This window comes from Manacus candei, unplaced genomic scaffold (assembly GCF_025592945.1).
Source record: "Manacus candei isolate 608988 ecotype Guabito, Panama unplaced genomic scaffold, ASM2559294v1 h1tg000062l, whole genome shotgun sequence".
NCBI lineage: Eukaryota > Metazoa > Chordata > Aves > Passeriformes > Pipridae > Manacus > Manacus candei.
The window spans coordinates 778,988-802,626 of record NW_026138110.1 but is presented as its reverse complement, the minus strand read 5'-3'; the positions used below and the strand labels follow the sequence as shown (position 1 = coordinate 802,626).

At 47.5% G+C, this 23,639-nt stretch overlaps 1 protein-coding gene across 3 annotated transcripts in view; it reads right to left on the bottom strand.

Moving 5' to 3' along the window:
• Positions 1-22,368, bottom strand: part of UGT8 (UDP glycosyltransferase 8) — a 33,480-nt gene extending 11,112 nt beyond the window's left edge. The window contains exons 1-3 of one of the 3 annotated variants that reach the window (XM_051804901.1): positions 21,972-22,368; positions 21,247-21,364; positions 6,191-7,014 (exon numbers count right to left, since the gene is read on the bottom strand). In XM_051804901.1, coding sequence (XP_051660861.1) covers positions 6,191-7,012 — 822 coding nt within the window. In that variant the 5' untranslated portion in view covers positions 7,013-7,014; positions 21,247-21,364; positions 21,972-22,368. Of the gene's footprint in view, positions 1-6,190; positions 7,015-11,580; positions 11,731-21,246; positions 21,379-21,971 lie in introns of those variants that run through there. The other 2 variants (XM_051804900.1, XM_051804902.1) reach the window with 2 other exon arrangements.
• Between the last annotated feature and the right edge of the window lie 1,271 nt (positions 22,369-23,639).

The following is a 23,639-nucleotide window of genomic DNA, read 5'->3' as shown; positions in this document are numbered from 1 at the left end:
GTGCTCATCCCATTTTATCAGGGCTCCTTCCTTTTCACATCACTCTCAGTTCCATTAGGAGCAGACACGCTGCTCCCAGTGAGGACGAGACCCTCCCCACCTCCCATTTCCCTCTGGGTTAACAGCAAGTTCATAGTGCTCTTCCCTGGCTTTTATTAATGACTGATTTTATCAACAACTACCATATAAAAACTCCATGCAGTTAACATTCACACTGTTCTCTCACATTTGGGAATTCATGCTAGCACAGAGTACAGTAACTGCAAGAACAATACCCTGTACCCACTAAAAAAAGCACCCTCAGATTATGGCATTAGACTAAATCCCTCTTTTCTTGCTGGCTGAAGCCACACTAACACCATCAGTTGGGAAGCAAACTAAGATCTGAACTGTCTTCTGTCAGGACCCCAAGTGTTACCAAGTGCACTGTCACCACATATTAATTTAAAGCTGCTGATAAAGTGCTTCCTCAATAATATCAGACCCAGATTCAGCCCTGCTGAAATACAGACTTTCATGTTTTTCACTAACTATTTGAGATATATATCTAATTACTTGAGATATATACACACTCACTGTACATTTAGCTTATCAAAATACATCAGGGAATGAAAAAAGTCTTTAAGCTTTTCGATGCCTAAAATATTGTATTTTTTTATCCCTGACCTCTGTCTTTTCCCACTGAACATCCAACACCAGAGTGTTTAAGTCCAGTTAACTTTGAAGAGCGACGAAATTCACTCCCAAAAACCCAGTCAGGAAATAGAGCCCCTCCTCTCTGGAGTTCCAGGAGTATCCAGTGAAGCCTCCAGAACACAGTCTACCCAAAACTAGAGGTCAACCAGGAAACTGCAGTGCAAGTACTTCCCTGCTGCAACACTCCCTGTCAAAAATCCATTACTCACCACACCTCTGGCAAGCTCCCTGGGAAAGCAACCTTGCCTCTCAGTGCAATGGCAGGAGTGGAAAATAAGGAGCTTGTCCTTCAGGAGAGGTTAATAAAAGCGCTGCATGGAGCAGAGGGATCCTCAAATCCAGGATCCAAACTGAAAACCTTGCTGGTGTTATCCCAGAGGCAACATCCTGTTAAAAAAATACCCCCCAAAAAGCCACTTTCCTAAACATGAATCAAAAGCATGCACAGGAGGGTTGATGATTATCAAATGTAAATGCAAACCAAGGTTCTACCAACCCTTCTGCACTTTCAGTAGCTCCATATGTAGCAAAAAACTCTACAACTGTTAAGAAAAAAAACCAGCTTTAAGAGACTGTTTTTACTTACTCTGTAACATCAGGTCAAATTCAACTGCAGCCAACACAGTAAGAAGAAGAAAATGAAAGAGAAGCTCAGTTTTAAATCCAGAGCTCTGCATTATAGATACTGACATATACCCCCTTCCATAAATCCATATTATAACCCAATTTAGGTGGGAAATTTTGTCCCTCGTTGTTCTGGGACACCTGTGCTCTGGGGATGGCAGAAGATACAACTCCAACCTGCAGCTTTGATTTAATAATGGCAATTTCTTCGTATCTTCTTCAGATAAAAACAGCTTTTCTTTCTTCCCAGGGCTTACCTCCTCCCTTCTCTCTTTTTTTAAAGACTTATGATACATATAAAGTTTATATACACAGTACCCATGTATTTTTATATAATAGTCACATAAACAGGCCACTCACCACCCATTGTTTAACAAGCCTAAAATCAGCTGCCTTCTGATCCTGGGTAAGAGTCACATCCCTCACCAAGACCTCCCTATTGTCCCCTGCAGCTCCTCCACTGGGAATTCCCCAGGTGGGCTGGGAACAGCCTGGGAAGGCTCAGGAGATGCCTCTCCTGAGGATTATTAACCACAAAACAGATCATCCACTTCACTTAACCTTTAAGCAACATCAAAAAAGCTGTCTTGATTAAGTATTGCTGTTAGTCAATAATATCAGTAATTAGGCTTTGCTGCTCTCAAATTTCAGCTTTGACCACACAATCACACGGTTCAGCACGGAATTTACACAGTGCTGCATCATCTCCATCACCCTTAAAAGACTTTCAGCCTCCCCAGCTGACGATCACACGCATTTTAGAACAGCTCTAGAGCTGCTTCACATCACCAGAAATTTACTGTCCAAACAGTTCTGTAAGAACTATTCCCCAGACTTGAAAAAAAAACCCAAAAAACTAAAATGATGGTGCTCTGCCACGGGCAAAAATCTACTGCTACAGCCTGCAAGAGCTTAGAGACCGTGCCCTTGAACTGGAATGAAGGAGAAAAGTTGGATTTAAGGAGTAGAACATCTCCTTAGTCTTCCACCTCACTTTAAAAGATAAATATCAGTATTAGCTACACACAACTGTCAACAAGGCTCAGGGGAAAACAAACAAACACCAAACCGACACTTTTCAGTGAAGATATTTCAAAGCCACCAATTTGCTCCGTGCTTTGATGTTCGCAGTAACAAGCTCAGATAAGAGATGTACGGGGAGGAGTGAGGAACTTACTGCAATTACCAGCTGTTGACAGCTGTGGCTGAAAGGCCCACTTCTTACTCCGAAACACACCCTCCTCCACAGCATAAATCTGGTTCACTCACGGGCTGAGTATTTCCCCAGGCGGCTGCTCGCAGCACCCCCCCGGTTCCTGCCCTGAGTCAGGGACTCTTATCGGGCTCATTAATGCCTAATACACACCAACCCAGTCACACGATAAATGGCAGAGCAGAGGTTTCCTCATTGTTTCTCCGAATGGGTGTTCCTTTACAAAGCTTCTGGAGAAGTGCAGCGAGGGAGAAGCAGAGCAGCCCTTCGCTTTCCTAATGGGCACCGACAGTTATCAGGGAAATACTGCCAGGGAACAGCACGCACTTGATAGTTCACGTCAGTGATTACCTTAAGGACTCGGTGGTCAGTCTGTCTCCAGCTTTTGATCTTTTAAGGATAATTCTGATCCCACCGTCCTCTATGCTATTCAACACACCGGTTTTTGATCCTGGACTGTGTTCCACGTGCATGTAACATCTGATTCCCTTGGGGATAATGGGTACAGCCGCAATCATCTCCTTGCCTTTTACAGAGCAGCACACCTCACGCGAGAAGCACCTTTAAACCCGGTCTAACCAGTGAAAACGTCACGCTGGCCCCCACAGAGGACGACTAACGCTGCCCTACACTCCGAGCTCTGCGAAGGGACCGTCAGCCCTCCCACCGCCACGGAGCGGAGCGACACAAGTTGTGCCCAGCGCTCCATCCCCCCGGCCGCCGGGGTGGGAGCGAGGAAATGTGCCATCCCCCGGCACTCCGGCCGCTGCCCGGACACCCTGCCCGTCCGTCCCGGTGAGACCGACCCTGCGCCGAGCCGGAGGAAGCCGCAGGGCGCCGCAGGGAGCCGGGCAGCGCGGTGACCTCCAAAGCGCACCCGCTGGCTCCCGCTCCTTTGGCACGGCCATCGCTTGCGACCGCCCCGGGGACACTGCGCCAAGCGCAGAGCGGGACGCTGCCCGGGAGGGAGCGAGGAGGAGGAGGAGGATGGGAGCCTGGGGAAGGCTTACACAGGTAACACACGGTCCCTGCAGGGCCTGCAGCTGCCCCACCGAGCGCTGTGCCAGCACGGCAGAGCCCCTGAGCGCACACCCCCTCCCTGAGCACACACCTCCAGCCGCCGGGGTTTGGCTGCATCTCCGGCGCTCCCCGATCCAAGCACGGGTTCCCGATCCCACAAAGCACAGGGACCCGCAGGCGGCAAGCGCGGCTAAAAGGGAAAGGATTTCCACACCCCACCCGCTGCCCGGAACCAGAATGTGAATGTGGATGGGACAGAGCGAAGCAGGAGCAATGTTTCCTTCCCCTTCACATGACCTGGATATTCAGCAGCCACTGCTACGTGCTGCCTTTACAGCCGTGCTTCTTTAACCTCAGAGAAGGTGCAGGTTCTGAGCATCCACAAAACAGAGCTACCACATCCCCCAGAATGAAAGACTGGCCACCCCGTAACACTTCAAAACACCTTGACCTTCACCTCCTCACTGACCGCTGAGTTATTCCTCTCGGCCTCTTTTTTTTCTTTTTTTTTTTTTTTTTTTTTTTTTTAGGTGCTACTTATGAGCAGAAAACTAGAGAGGTTTTCAGTTAAGTGCAGGCATTCTGGTTTGGGTAAACAAACTATTTGGTTATTTTGAGTGAGGGGTAAGAAAGGAAAAAAACTGCCGGCGAGGCTGGAGTGCCACTACTGAGGTGTGCAGGGTTGACCAGGTATTTTGGGCTTGGAAAAAAACACCACTGGTTTTTCCCTAATACATCTCTAGCAGACAAAGTGGACTAGGCTACTCACAAGCAGTTTTGGAGACTGCAAGAGACCCAGTAACTTCTAATTTTAGCCTAAAAAAGCCTGCTAAAGCTGTCGTCTCCAGCCACACGCCCCTCTTTCCCGATCACCCTCCGGGCAGGAGCGTAATCTCTGAGAGCTCCTGAAGCATCACCAGTTCCGGCCCAGCACAGGAACGTGAACCAGCTCCGCTTCTGGCTCACCTTAATGCACCAAACTCAAAGCTGCAGAATATAAATCAGCCAAGGCTCCTGCCTCAGAGCTGCAGCAGGAGCAGGGAACAGCCGCAGCACTCGCTATCCAGTCTTTAAATCTGCCAGAGCAGAGCCACAGTTGCGAATTTTTTCTCGCCGCTCAGCAAGCACCGAGTGATTGCCCGGTAATTAACCTACAATACATTCCACAGGGGATTACGTGTAACACCTTGGGCACGGACAAATTACAGGATAAAAGAGGAACATGCTCACTTTGTTACTTCTCTCCCGCACCTTCAATCTCCCGCTTACAACTCCGAAAGAATGAATTGCCCGATAAAACTGAAGACAAATTACAAATAATTACGGGTGGTTTTTTCCCCCTCGCTGCAATGAATATTTGCCAGCGTGTACTCTACCTACAGGTCTATTTTCAGGTCACTGTCACTCTGGTTACATTAAACAAAAAGACAAAACAGACAATGTTACCCTGGCGCCCAACTTGATCGTGCAAAGACATTTTTTTCTTTCTGCAGAACAAGAAAATAATCAGTTTGGAAAAGGGAGAAAAAGCTCAGTCCGGCCCACCACGTTTTCCTGGAGGGAACAGGGCTGAACGTGTAGACAGCAGAGACAGAAAGCACCTTTAGCCTGCTTTCTCAGGATACCTGTGCAGCCTGACCCTTTCCAAACACAGGAGTGTACACACTGCAAGAACCTGTCAGAAGCAACACTGTTAGGGCCATCTCTGAGAACACCCTGCAGCACAGGCAACAGCAGTTGTCATGCCAAAAGCAAAGGCAGAACGAGGCATTTTAACAAGGATATTGTTGAGCACTGCAGGTCTACCTCCCTATTTATCACCCAGCCATAAGCATCCATTAACAGGCACCTCCAACTCAACATCTGCCTTTTTATAGACACGAACTGTAAATGACATGGTGCTCTATGAGATTGTGTTCTGCCTGTCCCTCACCACCTGTCCACCTCTGCTGCTGAACAGAGGCACTCTTAGGTATCAGGTATCAAAGTTCACCTACTGTACTGAAGTAATCCAACTAATTGATCTGTGCAGCCAGGACTTCTGGAGTCAGTGCAATCACTGTCACCGTTCCAGTACCTGATGGCCAGCACGTGCACAGTAAAAATTCCCATCTGAGTGTAGCAGCGGTGCCATTTAGGTCAACTCACACCTCCACATCTTGGCCTATACAGGAGTTTTTTCATGCTTACGTACATGTAATTTTAAAGACATTTTTCCTTATCGAACCCAAGGGAGGCAAAAGCCACCACAGAGAACACTAATACCACGAAGTTAGATCGTACAACATATCAGCAGGCTCGTTCAAGCATAAGCAGTACTCATCCATCCTCCTTCCTTCCCATTCTAAACCATGTTTGGGTAGAAGCTACTGATGTTTTTCACCTCTAATGCACCGTTAAGCACTTTACTTTCAAAGGCAAAATACTTCCTGCAGCCACAAAAGACTCATTTTGTGGAGTCTCTGTCTCACAGTGCCACCACCCCAAGCAACTTCCAGTGACTGCAGGAGTACATTCCACCAAACAACAGCAGAACACCAGATCCCATTTGGAATTCACCGCTTCAAAACTGTCCCTCGTGACACGAGGTGAACCAGAAACCACAGAAATGACTCAGTAAAACTCAGCAAACCTTACTTCTGGCAGAGGGCTGGCCGGTTTGGTGAGGATTCCTCCCACGTAAACGACGTTGGGAAGCGTCGGTCTCGGGAACTCCAGGGCTACATCAGTGCAAAGCATCCACAGGCTGGATCCATGGACCAAGTCGTACATGGACCGCTCCGGAAGAACCTTGTGTTTCTGCATTATCCGTTCGTATTTTGGCAGAACCAAAAAGCTGACCCCGAACCTCGAAATGAGATAAACAACAGTGTTTTTAATCCTCTCGAAGAAGTTCATGTGATCCGTGAGCAGCGAGTTAAATTCGGGGACGTAGGACAGGGGAGCCGGAGCGCCCACTTCTGCTGGATACCAGAGGCCGGTGGAAAACACGGCGTATTTAACCCCCAGAAGATGAGCTATAACAAATCCGCACATCTCGTTGGGATCGACCAGGAGCAGGTCAAATCTTTCCTGTTTCAGGGCACGCATGAGGTTTTGGTTGCCGACGATCATGTCGCAGTTCTTGGTGTAGTGGTCCAAGATGTCGAACAGTTCGAGGGCTGTCAGTCTCCCCGAGAAGATACTCCTCATCTTGGACTGGAGGAAATCATCCGAGGTGCTGCTGTTAAAGATCCCTGGGTAGCGCTGAAGTCTATAGTGATTAGATGGAGGAATCTCTCTGCCCTCAGAGAGGAGAAACACTGTCTGGTGACCTTGGTCATGCAAGGCTGAGGCCAGAGTCTTGAAAATATAAAGATGGCTTTCAAACATAATTGGCGGCACGACGACGATTTTGGCAGCCCTCGCTATCCCGACGGCACTCCACAGGAGAATGAAAGCTGGAGCGTACGGCTTCATAGCTGGAACGGGAAAGGAAAAGCGTTAGAGCGACACACTACAGACTTGTAACCTGCTGGGGAATTTAAGGCAAGTTATTATCTGGCTGTCCCACGAAAGCTCATCCCGTCTCCCCGCTTTGGAGCCATCCTTGCGGTGGTCGCGGGGAACGAGAGAGACTCCGTTTCAGAGCGCACTTGGCAGCGCCCTGTTTCCGGTGAGATCCGCCTTTCCCCCACCCCTCCCTTTCCATCTGGCATGGAGGGTAAACAAGAGACCTTTTCCAACGCAGACAGCGATCTGGCACCTGCGTGAAGCAGCGGGGAAGCCAAGTGAGGCTGCGAGGTCGGTGCCCTCCGCGCAGGTACCACGCGCGGCACTTCCGAATCACAGACGTCACCCGACGGCTCCCAGATCGTCACGTCAGCCCTCAGAGCTGCATCCTGCTACACTTGTGATTACACTTAAAAGCACGACTGCGTCACTGGTATTAGAATTTATTAGGTGGCTAAGAAAGATGCTAAGTTTAAAGACCCCAAAGGCTAAAATGCTGTACTTATTCACACGTGAGACCCAAAGAAATCACCAGTACTCATATTCCGGTGCACAGGATATAAGATGACTTAGTACAAATGCAACTCAGTTCCTCAACTGGAACTTCTACATCCATTTTGCAGTCTGAGCACACCACACTTCACACTACTGTTAACATGGTTATGAGCATTCCTGCTACAAGCTCTTGTCTGACAGTTGTCCACAGGCTTCAGGTTGTCCTCCTTTAAGTTGCAACTCTAGTCTGATTTAAGGATAACATCTTCTGAGGGTTTGTTTTTTTTTTCATATAAGCCAAGAGGAGTAGAGAAGATTAAGGTAGTTTTTTTCTTCTAAAAGCACATGCAAATCCATGCAATATTTTCCTTTAGTGTCAACACTGATCAGCCAGACAGGGATGCAAAGTCACAACCAGGCAGGAAGAGGCTACCAGAGAGTAAGAACCAACTTTACTGTGAGCTTTCAAAAATTACACTTTGTGTACGAGATGAAATGTAGTAACAGGAGGCAGCACCACACACGTGAACATCTCAACTTCCACTGAAGCACTTGGACAAGTACTCGATTCTGAACCTACTTAAATCAGCACCTGAACACCCACTTGAGCACCAGCTCTAACCTACACTCAAACAGCCATCCTAAACACAGCTCCTGACAGCAGCAGGCTGCTGGGGAAAGGGAAAACACTCCTTACACCCCTGTTTTGGGGGTTTAAAACCCTGTATGCACCAGATGAAAGCCAAGTGCGTTAGAAGCACAGAGAGGGCACGTCAGAAACTCCTCAGTCACCATAACCCTCCTAGGACAGAGAAACAAGCACACGCCAAACCAAACAATCTGCTCTTTCCTCGTGCCAAACCAATCCATGCAGAAACCTGAGTCTGTTGCAGTGTCCTTTGTAAATAAGAACAACAGATAATGCTGCTACTCAGGCCTTATCTCCTTACACTGTAGTCTTATAACTGTCCTAAACACATTGCTCAGGACTCTTTAGTTTGTTGTTTTTTTTTCCATGTTATGTGGGTTACCAGCCCACAAATAGAGCATCTCGTATTTTATGTAATTCTATATAAAATACTATAATTATACTTACTATATACTACATGGTTACCGTACAATAATTGTGTAATTTAGGTTTATTGCTGTCCAATATGAAGTTTCTGAAGGGAACATCAGCAGAAGCACCTGAGAAGCTCGCCATGCCGCACCACTGTCACGGACATCAGCAGAGGGCTGTGCAAGGGCAGAAGTGCACAGGCTTGGTGTGGTGCCAACAAGCCATGGAATCATTTAGGCTGGAAAAGGCCTCCGAGATCGTCCAGTCCAACCTTGGACTGATCACCACCTGGTCAACTAGACCAGAGCGCTCAGTGCCACGTCCAGTCGTTCCCTGGACACCTCCAGCGTCGGTGACTCCACAGCCTGCCCGTGCAGCCCATCCCAATACCTGACAACCCTTTCCATGAAGAAATTCTTCCTGATGTCCTCTTGTACTGTCACTGCTTGCCTGGGAGAAGAGGCCAAGCCCCACCTTGCCACAGCCTCCTGTCAGGGAGTTGCAGAGAGCGAGAAGGTCACCCCAAGCCTCCTTTTCTCCAGGCTGAACAACCCCAGCTCCCTCAGCTCCTCTCCAGACCCTTCCCCAGCTCTGTTGCCCTTCTCTGGACACGCTCCAGCCCCTCAGTGTCCTTCTTGAAGCAGGGGGCCCAGAACTGGACACAGCCCTCAAGGTGTGGCCTCAGCAGTGCCCAGTACAGAGGGAGAATCACTTCCCTCATCCATGTTCAGCCACTTTCAACAGGGCCCCGCTGCAGGATAACACTCCTTAGAAAAGAGTGGTTTAAAAAAGCCAAACCCCAAAGTGATGCTTCAGCAATGAAACATCCAAGAAAAATGATGAATCAAACTTGGAAAAAGCCCATTATTGATTCCATGTCCCCACGCTAGGAGCATTCCCATGGTATTGAGTTACTGCTCCTGTCCACAACAGCGATATTACAAAACCATGAATGGAGGAGCAGGATGGGGAAAATCAGTGTTTCTGTCAGCAGCAGAAATCAAAGGCTCCAGCAGCCTAAGGGCTACTCAGGATCCAACAGGTCGCCAGACTCCGGCTCTACTCCCATCTCCTGACCCCACACAGGCCCGGAGCACAGCGCAGGAAGATAACCCTTAGCCCTAAGGTGTATTTTCCATGGCCAGGGTTATGCACACGCCATCAAAAGCCATGGGAATTCCAGCTGTACTTCCCTGGGATGCTGGAAGTACCGCCCCGCTGCTTCCTATCCCCCACACTCATCAAACAAAACCATTTTGAATAGGAATCATATTGCATATTTTACTCTTTGTGAAGGCATTTTAAAGCACTGCCTACCTAACAAGCAAATCTGATAATGTACCTACAAAAAAATTTATCACATTTTTGTGTTTTTTTTTCTTCTTGCAGTGTATCAATGTCAAGAGATGACAACACACTTCCCTGGCAGCCTGTACCTTGTGGTACCTTCAGAACTGGTAAAACCATCATCGCTTCTCCAAAACCTATGATGCAACTCGCCTTTTCAACACAAGCACCTTCCACAGGGACAGGAAAAAAAATGTACAGGCCCTGCCAAGCCAGAGGGATATTTAAACACATGATGCTATTAGAGAAATGCAGATTAAGTGACATTTTTACTGGGAAAAATGGCACTGACCTTCTATCGAACTTCTGGCAGGAACCTGCAGCCTCATCATTTCATGCCCTGGCCACAGAGAAGGAGAAGCTTGGCAGGCTTCAATTTAAGAGGAACAAGGGCAATAGGCAACAGCATTTTGTAAGCCCCCCAGGGGTCAGGAAAACATTGAGGGGCAGCTGGAAGCCAGCTCATCCCAGCCACAGGGACTCTTCCCACTAACTCCCAGTCACACTCCAGCAGTAAACTCCCAGAACAAATCATGGGCCAAAACAAACAAAAAGGATCAGCAGCCAGTGCAACTGCCTTCTGTCTCTGCACACACCTGGGGCATGAAGAAGAACTGTCAAATGTCCTGGCAGAAGAAAGGAAAAGAAAGCCCAAAGACAAAGGATGATGAGTTTCTCCACGACCATAAACAATATAAAGCCATTTTGTACCCCTATCTTAAGTCCTTTTTCTTAGGATTTGCCTCCATCAAATGAGACTGTTTCAGGGTCTGAGCTGGTGTGTAACATCCTTTTATCAAAGAGAGCAAAAAAAAAAAAAATCCAAACTTGCTAAAATTTAAACAACAACAAAACCTCCAACCAACCAACAACGCCCCCAAAACAATCACTGAATCAAAGCCATTCATTTCAGCCCAAAAGCCCTAAAAGCAATGCTATGGAGAAAAAAAAAAATATGCAGAGTGGCTTTATAGGAGGGAAAGCACCTTCTGGCTGCAAAGGGTTCACCTACTGGAGCACAGCAAGAAAAAGTTGAATATTAAAGATAGACCAAGTCAAACATTAAACCTACTCCAACAGTTGCTCATTAAGTTAATGACCTACATTCAAATGAAAGGGAAAGTGTGAGTTTTGAAGTGTTACAGAACACCAGACATACTCTACGAGACAGCTGACCAAAACACTTATAAATCCTGATTTATTTTTTTTTTAAGGAAGTATTTTTCCATTCACTCAGGAGGACCAAGCAGGATCCAGAACAAGAAGTGTGACTACGTAGGAAATAGTGACTTCCAAGGGAAAAATAAGAGGGAGGGTCCTTCCCCCCACATAGTTCACAAAGTGCTGATATCTCAGAGCTAGACAGTGTGGAAATAAACTGAATGACATTTAGGTTTATATAAATGACATTAAAAAGTCTTAATGCTTACATTATTACTGTAAGAATTAAGTGGCACTATTTTAGATTAATTCCAATTAATTAGTGCAACAGTCAGTTACAGTGCTGGAACACATATCCAAAGTGAGATTTAGATTTGCTGCCAATCCTTAATAATCTGCTAATCACTCCATAATTAAAACTTACAAGCACGTTTTAGGTTTTTTTTTCTGCTTTATACCACTGGCTGCCTACCTGCTATTTCTGGATGTCTCAGAAATAACCATTTTCGAGCCAGCAGTATAATTATTGGTGTTTTCCTCCGCTGTAGACAGGTCTAGAAGCAGAAGAGGCTCTCCAGCACCTCCAGACACAGCACAGCTTGAATTCAAACTGCTCCAGTGTTTATATCACTCTGAGAAGAGTAAACAGTTCCCAGGCACTTACACCTAAGGATATAAAAAGTCCTTTTTATTCACTAGTAACACACAACACTCCCGGCTTTAACGCAGCAAGGGAGGCTTTACAGAGCTTGTGCTCGGCGATGCCACTTGATCTTTTAAGTTCTTCCCTTCAGGTTTGTTGAGGTTTGATGAGTTTACCCGGGCAGCTCGAGCAGAATCTCTGCCGGGAAAGGTGCCCTTCGTCCCAGACAGCAGCGGAGGGGCAATCTCCGAGCTGCCGATCGCTCTCACCTTTCCCGAAGGGCTCGAATTACTCATTACAATTTAGCGGAGACGGGCACACGGTAAAGGAGCGGGCTCACCCAGCCGCGGATGCTGATTAGCGCCGAAATGACTGTGCCCAAGCGGAAAGCTAACGACGTGCACCACAGGAGTATGATGATCAAAAAGAAAGAAGGGGAAAGGTGAGATTTGTACGCTTTAAGCAAACTGAGTACCACGAACTGCCCCCCCCCGTGACCACGTATTGTTACCTGATGGACTGAAGCTGCAGTCCTGCCCTGCTACTCGAACCCCCACGGACAAAACTTATTTCATGTGCAAATCTGGTTCCTTTAGCTGTTATTAAACACAGTGTTACAGATAAAACACGGTATCCAGCCTCCAACAGGCCTGTAAACACCTCGGCCAAACACAGAACCAAGCCCTACAACGCAGGTTGCATGACCAAAGGCCCTGTAAGCAAAGCCTTTTATCAAGCCCAAGATAGCCAGGAATGACTAACATAAAGCACTTACAGGGCAAGTATAATGCTGAAAGAGGAAGAAAATATTCCAGGACAAACCAGAGGTTCACTAACACTGGTTACAGTTTGATTCAGTGATGAAAGTGTCCTCAACCCAAATCTTAGCCCTGTCAGCCACAGGCAAACAGCTGATATCAAAGATGAAAAAAAATACATGCAGAAGCAATAATGTGATGCATTGATTCTGGAAATTCCGTGTGAGGCAATGCACTGACCACATCATGTCTGACAGCAAATCCCAGCAGATGCTCAAGCTGTCAGACACAGGAAGATTTTAATTAGTGGCATAATACATGACAGTATTAAAGACCACAACCTTCAAGCTCCAAGTGCAACTTGCCTCCTAAACCCTTTAAGCCAGCAATGGAGAAGTATGTCCTTAACCCATAAGGCTGCCTACTCTGCTGGGCATATTCCCTAGGCAACAGGAAACGCTACTCCATAATCCTTCAGGAGCATTAAATAAGTCAGGCCCATAAGCTGACTTCAGGCAGTTTGAGGTGAGGAACCGGTTGCTACTCAACGCCACACAAAACAGCAGAAGTGTGGGAATGCACAGAGCCTTGGGGCAGCAAGGCAGGATATTATCTAGGGAGACACTCCCCTAACAGGTATTGTACAGCCTTCAGATTTAGAACCTGAAGTTTTTCCTGTCACACATCTTGTTACTAATTGCTGAGGGAGCGTGTGATGTGATTGTTCCTCTGTGTTGCAACGTTTTAGATGAGTGGAAGGATTTGGTTTTTAACTATAGGCTCCCTTTTCAACTGATAAGTTAAGAAATTAGTAAGAAATCCTGAGTGCATGAACAAGGGCAGGCTTTTCAGCTTACTTCGTACAGTCTCCCAAACAATTACATCTTCTATCCAACCACTGAAGCACTTCAATGAATACAAGAACATCTCATCCACAGATAAAAGAGGAAGATTTATAGGCATTACAGTGTCACTGCAATCCTGACTTACTGTGTCAGCTGTGCAAACAGCAAAGGAGCTGTCAAGAGGGAGTCAAAAGAACATGTGATTTATGAAACTGCTTTTATGAATTTGTGCAACAGGTTTTACCAAACACTGAAGGATTTTACCTGAGCTTTTGGACTGAACAGTGTTGGGAAAAAACAATTTTAGAAATCCTCACTTCCAAAGGCAGCAAGGTACCAGAGGCACTTCTCCTTCAAAACACGGGTTTTACAGCTGAGACACAAATATTTTTTCAGCAGACATGCTAGTAGGCAGATCTTCCAGAACTTACATGGGAATAAAACTCTTGTGCAAGGCATCATGCCCTATTAAGATGAGTTTATAGCAAGTGGCCAAAGTACCACGTTCTTGGCAACACTTTGCCACTGGCTTCCTGAAATAATAACTGTGAGTCTTCGTGGCTATGGAAAACTGTCCTAAACTTCTGAAAACATCAGTCATATCTAAAAAGATTAAAAATCCACAAAGACTATCATTATTGTTCCATGAATAGGTTCTAAACCCATTTAAGTTTCTCAGATTTGATCTTTTACATCAAGTCCCTGCACACTTTGAGATTATAACACTGCAGTACTGACAGCACTCAAGAACTGATTTACCTGAGAGTAAAGGTCTGAAGTCTGATTAAATATTTTCACAACCTGAAGTTACAACACGGCAAAGGCACCTTTCACTCGACAGGACCTACAGTTCTTAACATCCCATGCGCTAAAAAACAGTGGGCAAACAGTATATAGGTCAAGATGTAAACTTTATTGAATGAAAATAGATACTTAGGTACAGCAGTAGCGAAGTTCAGTCCAACTAACTGCATTAAAGTGAGTTCCATGAAGATTTTACAGCCTGTGAAACATTAACCTCCGCAGACATCTCAGGTAGGGGAGCAGAAACAAATCAAGATGTATTCTTGAGGTATTTTAATAACCCGAATAAAAGCAAAAAGAACAAGAACAGCAAGTTCTTTTCTTTCGCCCTGCTGTGCACTGGGCAACTCCAATGGGACATTTCCAGATCCTTATAATTTCACTCGACACAGTGGGGATGAGCAGAGCCCACCGCTTAACGCACCGCTCCAAACCCCGGGGGACTGAAGGAACCTGACTCCGTGTGCCAGGGACTCGCATTTCTCCGCGTTGGCACTCTCCATTCTGCAGCTCTGCTCCTGCTGCCCGTGGTTATCCCACCCCCCAGCACCTTGGAAAGACAACTGCTGACTGCACACAGCGAGAGAGCCATCTGCTTGCAAGCAGGACACGTACATTCCTGGCGGAGGGATTTGTCAGGAAAGGCTCTCCCGTCGCGCCGGACCGGACGAGACAAATCGCTCGCCTCCCTCAGAGCTCCTGGGAGCTCCCAGAACATGCAGCGGTTTGGCACCGACACACAAGTCCCTTGAGAGAGTCCCCTCGGCTCCTGGAGACTCTCTCTCCAAGCACCAAGACCTGAGGGCAAAGTTTCCCCACCTGCTGCAGCCGTTTTGCACCGGGAAGCACCCAGGAAATATTGCTGTGGCAGCCGGGGCTCGGCAGTGCCACCAGAGAGAAGCCAACAGGTTGCTCCATGTTTCCCAGGGACACCAGTGCTGTGTAAGAGGTTATTCAGCGGCCCTGCTCCTGCTGTGTGACCACACTGCCCCGAAGAGCCCGGGAACAGAGCAGGAAAACGAGAGGAAGCCTCCTACCTGCGGAGAGCAGGAGGCACGAGTGCCACAGCAGCTGAGGGAGACAAAGATGTCTCCACCGAGGGGGTCAAAGCCACCCAGGAGGCCTTTGCTGTCACACTGGCATCAAAAGACAGGCTGAAATAGCGGCTGAACGAAGCACCAAATAGAAAAGGGGAAAAAATGGAGAAAAAAAAAGAAAAACCACCTGACTCTGGTTTTCAAGACTTTGATCAGCGACTGAATCTCCTTTGATAAAATGACTCTCTGAAGAAGGGACTGGAAGAAATCACAGAGCTTCACAGTGAGCTTAATTTGTTGGTGCAACAAGCACAGCCTGTAATTACATGCTACCATCACCCAAGCATGAATTTCGCCTCGTGAACAAGCCTCGGGTTCTGAAACAACATTACTTTTAAACTTCAGCCCATTTTACTGGGATTTTCCTTCAACTTCAATAATTATTTGGGGGGATGCTTCATTTCTCACTCCAGTTGGCTCCAGCTTGGTACAAGCTCCCCCCGGTCACGCCATCACATGACACCCAGAAGCACTCAATGAATTTCTTTGTTCCATTTCTGACTTCATGCTATAGCAAATAAGCACATTTTAACAAGCCACACAAACAGAACCCACAAAGGGAAACTGTGGCAGGTTTGTCTCTGCAGCGGGAAATACAACTCGGGCAAAAAAAGTTAAAATACTTGATTTAATAATGTTTTGTTCTTATTCAAGCTCAATTAAAATAATTGCAGCAGCACCACACACACTCCAGAAACATTCAGCTTGTTCAGTCTGTTAATCATTAGGTTCTGTTTTGAAATGTACAGGTAGGTTTTCTTTGAAGTCAACTGCTCTCTATTAGGTTCAGATTTGTGTTTTGGGGTGTCTGCTTTGAACCACCTGATAGCAAAATGTGGGCCTAGAGTAAGGACAGAAGTGGTGTATGTAACAGCTTTGCTATGTAGTTTAATGCTTACACTGATTTTAAGAGCAAGAGGGGACAGCAATCAACTTGGGCTTCATTTAAGATGTGTAAAACACTCCAGTAAGGGTCAGTTTGGGGTTTTTTTTGCAGCAGCTCTGTCAATTTGTAAACACACAAACGTCCTGCCAATTTCTAGCATCAGCGGTTGACTGAGACCGGAGTGTAACTTCAGAAAGGAATGGTCTAAAGACAGGAGATCTGTGGGTTTCCAAAGACAATCTGAGACTCAGTACAGTCTGTTCATTCACAAATATCAAGCAAAAGGGAAAACAGATCCAAAGGCTACAGAGGGTCAACATAAAGATGGCTCACAGCTCCAAGACTGTGATTCACAGAACGATCTGGGTGTAAAACCCAAAACAAATCCACAATAAACAGATCTGGGTGTAAAACCCAAAACAAATCCACAATAAACAATCCACCCCCCCCAAATGCTTCTACACGTGCACACTGTCTGTTCCTACCCAGGAGATGGGAAGATCTTCCTCCACTTCTTGAAAGCAGCTAAAGCTTCCTGAACATTATCACTGTACAGTAACAAATGTCTGACAGGGGGTTATAACAGAAATAACCTGAGGGCCCGGAGCAGGGCTGTAGTTAGTTATTTCAGTAGTAAGCAGTTTAAGGCAAAATGGACTGTTTAATAAAATGTGTAGTCTGAGATGGAGTTATTTGGAATACTCCAAGTGTACTTTATTGAAAATAAAGGGACAGGAGATAACACTGTTCTAAGGGCCAGCCAGGATTCATCAAGGTCTAATTCCCCAAAGCTTTGCTGCTGTTTACAGCACTCTGCTGTTCAGGTTTTATTTAGACTACAGTGACTTTGCCCAGCGCAAAACCTCATCTATGAGACCTCCACAGTCAAGAAAGCTTTCGAGAAAGACACTGCTACCCAGGTTTAACACGCCCATGCTATATAAAATGCCATACTTTTCAGCAGCTGTTTGCATTATGATAAATTGGCAGAACTGGCTCCCCAAGCAAACCTACAAAATAAACACTGGGCTGCCTGCACAGCACCCAAGCTCTCGTAACAACTGCCCCCTTCTGAAGAAAAAAATATCACTAGGACTCACTAATCTGAAAGAGATACAACATAAACTGCTGCCACAGGTCAAGGGTTTGATAATGGCAGTGGGCTCCACGCTTCCCACATCACCTCCCAAGCCAGCTGTGCATCTCATGTTCACAGCAGCATTGGGGTTGAAATTCCTGAGCCTTACCCAGATTCCATTCAGAGAGAGATGCCTCTCTGATGCCATGCAACGCCTCACTTGGCTCCAAATTAAAGGGTCTGTTCAGTTTAAGCACTAAACTGGGAGGACAACAATGATGTCCTGAAAATAAAATTAAGGGCAAGTAACAACGCAATTACTTTTATTTTTTTTAAAGCTGGTATTTTATTTTGTTGAAAGTTTCTGCAATTCTTTTTTGAATACCTTTGTCTCATGAATTGGTGTTCTTGGTATTAAAGCACCTTATTCATTTCAGTCAAACAGCTTCCAAATTGGATGGGGGGAATGTGAAAAAACACAAATCAAATTCAACATACCTAACTGCATTTTAATCTAAATCTTCACCAAGGCCCTGAACTTTAAAAATTTCCTGTTTGAAGGCTGTGCTACAGTTATGTGCTCCATCCTTGGGTGCAACCAATGAATTAAATAACTTTTTCCAGTCTGGTGTTGATGTATGGGTAAAAATAATTCCTCTGATGGAATACAGTGTCTTAAATTAAGGAACTCCAAAAGGTTTGATGTTCATACTGTTATCTCCCCTTAGAGAGAGACAACCTTAATTTGTTTCAATGGAAGTGTTTCAGCAGGGCATCAGGGCTCCTTTCCAGCTCAGTTCCCAATCTGAAGCTGACTCAAGGCTTCCCATTAACTCTCCCTTCAGTCACTGAGTAGGAAGGGAAAACAGTCTCAAGTTGCTTATTTTTGATGAAGCTGACCCATCCATTCATAGGAGGAAAGAAGAGCACAGAGCAAAGAAGAAAGCTGTGCTTGTTTCCCTGTACAAATAAAATTATGTGCATGACAAGTGTGCTGCTTAAGAGAAATGGTCACAACAAACCAGCTTATAACCACAGCTCTGGCTACAAACAATTGCAATACTTCCTTCTCACAAGGAATAACAGGGCCCCACACCCTCAGCATTTTAAAATACAGACATCTAAGTGTCATAAAACATCAGAAATATTTTGTCAAAGGGTTCAAGAAACCTTATGGCAAAAGTCTCAGAAATTCCCTCCAAGCATAGTTGTCCCAGGGGAAGGACAGAATATTAAATGGTCCCAGTGTATTTTACTTCCTGGAAAACAGGGAGAAGAGCCCTCTACAATGCCTATTCACAAACCCTTGGAGCTGTATCAGAATGTCAGTTTTGAGCCCAAAGATACTTTCTAAAACAACAACAAAAGATTTTTTTTCTGAACACTAGAAATACCAACAAAAGGAGGCGAATGATTTCAAATCCTTCTAAAGTATCAGCCTTTCTCAAACACAGCCCTGTTCTCTTCTGAAATACCTCTGTGTAATAATGAAACAGAAATAAAAACATTTCTGTTCAGAGTCCTGATCTGGAGAGAAAAGGTATTTCATTTACTAAGCATCTCATGAATCTGATCTTACCAAAAAAGATCTCAATAGCTTTTCATACTGCAGTGGGATTTTTCTTATCATTAAATGGCAAGGGACTCGACCAAGGTGGAATAAACCAAGTATAGTACCAACAGTACCAATAATTCCTGGTACTGTTCTAAGGGAAGCAACCTGGTTAAAACAGTGATGTGGGGAAAAAAGCACTTCAAGCACCCAAAAGTGGAAAACACCAAGGAAAGTAGGGGCAGGCAGTAAGACTTGAACCTGGCAGGTCAAGTCAGAAATAATGTAGCTCGTACTCCAAAAAGTCAATTAGAGAAAAATCAAGTTAGGATAGGTACTGTTGTTACATCTGTAACTCTAATTAATTGCAGAACATTTCTGAAGTGGTAGGAGTAGTATTCCAGCAAAACACATCCTCTGTACAAGTCTCAACAGGTACAGGAAAAACATACACAAAGCTATAAGTTCAGTGCTATTTTACGGATTATGGTACCTCCTCACACCATGTTTTCACAGGTATTAACACACCCACCACACAGAAAATTTGTTTTCCATTCCTGGAAATAAAACATACTGCTAGAAACCAACCATGCAAATTATACACAGCAGAGAATTATGGCACGTTCTTACGTTTTCTTCCTCAGGATCCACAGCAGCCCTGGCACTTATTTACTAACCAACCCAGTACCTGGAAGAACTGTGGAGTTATCGTTCCAAAGGGTTGACCTGGATGGATAACAGGACTATAAAGTGCTTTAGATATGATAAATGTGGCATTAAAATTTCAGGCACATGACAGTTCTGACTGCCTTTGATTTCTGCAAACAGTAACTAAGATACCTGAGTTTATCAGCCTGCAGTGATGACAGCGTTGCCTCGATCACAGCTGCAATGAGTGACCACCAGTGAACTACAACAGCTAGTAGCCATTCACCAAGTTTAAGTTGCCACCAGCGTGGAAAACCAACCCACTGCTTCGTTGCCACTTCCTTCATGAGTCACTTCCCTACGATCCACTCACACGGGCAAGGACAGGACTCTCCCAGAGCTCAGGTGACATCACCAGGGCAGGGATGCAGGGATCATTTCAGATGTCCTCTCCTCCAGCCCCGGTTAGTCCCATGGGTTTCTCCATCCAAATCATGCTTCAGAGCAACCCAACTGCTTCCAGCACTCTAAGAAAATCAAACGTAAGGGACATTTCCTCATTTCCTTGTATTTCAACCATGATATTTTCACAATAGCATGAAAGCCGTCTCAGAGTGCAAGACTCCAGCACAAACTGGTTAGTCTTTTGGAAAGGAAAAAAAAAAAAAAAAGCAGCCACTGTAGTATCCAGTGTTCGGCCTGGATCGATGACCGAAACACAAGAACAAAACCAAGGAAACGCGAAGCAAAGGTTAATTGCACACTACATTGTGTTGGTGCTTTAAAAACCAGCTCAGCTAAAATATATAAGTGACCTTGTACGATAATTGCTTGGAAAAGCAGGCAGGCGGCTTCAGTTCGGAAACATAGCTGAGAATTTCTGGGATAGAAACGTGGAAACAAGTGATATCGTGTGAATTATTCGCAGAACTAAGTCACCTGCTCACAGCATTAAAAAAAAAAAAACCCAACAAACAGAAAACAAAAATACTAATTTCAAGGTGTTCGCTTCGGGGGAGGAGACCTTCAAGGATGTCTACTACAGGAATTACTCCCTATTCATCCCCGGGGAACTCTGATGAGCATGCAGAACGGGCTGCGCAATTCCCAACCATTCCCTATTGTTCCACAGTCGGTGCTCATGCGAGCGCGTAAACAAGCCACGAAAGACAAGATGCCACCCGATAATCCGCTTAAAGACCGCAACTTTATTGACGCGCGGCCCCAAAAGTTCACGCCTGGCCCTTTTTTTCCTCCTTTTTTTGAGCCCAACGGGGAGGCGCAGCGGCAATTACGCAACGCTGCTCCTTCGGAGGCGGCCGGGATGGAAACTCCGGGAATATCCAGGGAGGGCACTGCGTCCCAGGCCCTCGGGGAGTCATCCCGGCTCGACGATGTCCCTCACGCGGCGGCCCCAGGGTGACAACGCAACATGGAGGGGAGGGGAGGGGGGGGGCTCTGCGCCCACACGACCGCGGCACTGCCCGCGCCGACAAGACCCCCTCACGGCGACACACCAAGCAGTCACCGGGGAAGGGGCCGGAGCGCCCCGAGGGGCTGAAACGAGCCCAAAAAATGGGTGTCCGAGAAGCAGCGGGTCCTCCCCGCGATCCCCCCCCCCCCATCGCCGCTCCCGCCTTCCCGCCCTCAGCGCCCCGCGCGCGCCAGGCACGGCACGCGCCCCCCCCCGCCCCGCTCCCTCAGGGCTGAGGAGCCGCCGCTGAGGGACCCCCTCAGCCTTCCTCATCCTCCTCCTCCTCTTCCCTCACGGAGCCCAAACTTCCTCAGGGCGCAGCGCCGGCACCTGCCGGGCTTCCCCGCACTCACCGCTGCGGCGCCGGAGGACGCCCAAGCCAGAGCCCGCCTGCCGACCGCCCGACCGCCGTGCCACACAGGTGCCCTGCCCGCCGTCCCCGGGCCCCTCTTCTCTTCCTGCCCGAGCGCCCTGGAAAAGGGCGGGAAGGGACGTGTCCTTCTGGTGCCCCTCAGGACGTGGCGCGGCGCGCCCCCCCTGCCCGTCCCTCCTCAGGTCACACCGTCCCCTCGCTCGGGGACACCGCATCGCCGCGGCTCCCCTGCGGCTCTTCCCCTCAGCCCCTCTGAGGGCTCCTACCGCCCCCTGACATGGCTGTTCCCCTCAGCCCCCCGGCTCTTACCCCCCCCCACCATGGCTGTTCCCCTCAGCCCCCCGGCTCTTACCCCCCCCACCATGGCTGTTCCCCTCAGCCCCACGGCTCTTACCCCCCACCTCCAGCCATGGCTGTTCCCCTCAGCTCCCGGCTCTCAGTCCTCCCGCCCCACCATCACCCCTCCGCCGCGGGGTGATGCAAGGCGCCCAAGGCTTCCCCTTGGGTTACGGGAGGGAAAGAGGGAGACGGGAAAAGGGGGGGGAATGTGGGAGGGGTGCAGCAAAGACCAAGATGGAACGAGAGCCCCCCTCAGCAAGCGGCGAGGCGGAACGAGAGCCCCCTCTCCGCCGCCCCGCCCGGGCACGGACCCCCCGCCGGAGCCGGGACCGCCTCGCCCGGCTCGGTCCCGCCGAGCGCCCTCACCGCTGTCCCTTCAGGGCCGCTCCTCCGCGTCGCTGCCTGTGGTAAGGAGCCGATGGCCGCAGCTCCGCTCGGGGCTCTCGTCCTTCAGCCGGGTCCGCCCGGCCCGGGCTGCGGCGCTGCTGCGGCGCCGGGAGCGCCGGGCCCGCCGGTGCCTCCGCCCGGGCTCTGCTGCACCTGCTGCGGGGCTGGGCTGCCCTGCGAGCAGAGGAGGCTCCCTCGCTCCGTCCTCCCTCAACTTCGCATCACTCCGGGCTGCCCCCGCTCCGCGCCGCCGCATACACCGGCGCTGCCGTCCGCCCCCGGCTCCGGGGAAAGGCTCGGCTGCCCTCCCGCCCCATGCACTGCCCCGCTCCCGGGACAGCGGGCAGCTCCCGGCACAGGGAAGGTCCCCCGGGCCCGCCTCTGGCGGGAGGGGCCGCGGCCGCCTCCGCCAATCAGCCCCAGCGCCCATGGGGTTTAGCCCCAACCTCTTTAGCTCTAACCCCCACTGGAGGCAGAGGCACCTGCCTCTAAACCAGGTCCGTCCAACTGACTAAACGTTGGCTGAGCAATGAAGTTATCCCGTCCTCCATCATCCTGAGAAAGTAGCTTTTAAGGCCCTGACCTGACGGGCTTTAAATACTGACGCTAATTCTCCACTTAGTTTTGGGTGGGTGTGGATTTGGTTTTTGGGTGGGTTTTTTTCCTGCTATGCGCTTCTATAATAATAACATAACAATAAAGTACAATAAAAGTGCATTTTCACAGCGGACAGACAATAAAGTTCTTTGAAACAATAAAATTTGTCCCTCATCTCACACGCACTCTAAAATCCAAACTTTCCGTCTGCTTGCTTTACACTTTACGTTCAAAAGTGTTTTATGGACCCACCGTTTCATTGAAACTTTTACAGTGAACTCTAAAGAAGTGTCAGTCTCTCTTTCAGGTTGGACAGATCAAGTTACGCCTTTAATAAAAGTGAAGGTTTGAGTTTCATCAGACAAAACAAGAAAGTTAATGAAATTGGAGTGGTAAGTTAATGACGTGCACGATAAGAGAAATGAACATAGGCTTTAGATCGATCCCCATTCTAGTACAGATGGCTTGCGAAAGAAAATGAAACTTCACTTTCATTCAAATTAGTCCAATTTATTTGGGACATAGAACTTCTCCTGATATTCGTTATAGAGCCTTTTAAAAGCCCTTGCGTTTCTCACATATAAAACAAATCATTAAAGTTTCTCAAATCCCATGCCCCATTTGACATCTAGTTAACATCACATCCCGTGTTAAGCTTCAGTGGGTGACACTGAAATCCTACAAGCTCATAGTGGCCTTTGGCTTTGAGGTAAATACTGAGCTCTCAAAAGGAGGTTCTGAAGTTCAATGTCTCAAAATCAAGCATATTCACATTGTTGTGTCAAAGGTTGTAGTTCCTTCTGGACAAAATAAATTTCAAACTGTAATGCCAATGGAAGGCAATAGGTAACAATTGAGTAAATTCAGCTTCTCTGCATATCTAAGGGACCTCTTTATTCCAGTGGCAACTGATGTAGGAAATCCAAACCCAGCAGAACCATTCTTGGGGTAACAATGGGCATAAGTCTGGATTTGAACCCAGTGTAGGTTTTGTTCAGACCTCCCTGAGCTATGTTGAGATCTCCTGTACATTTATCGATATTCTCTTTA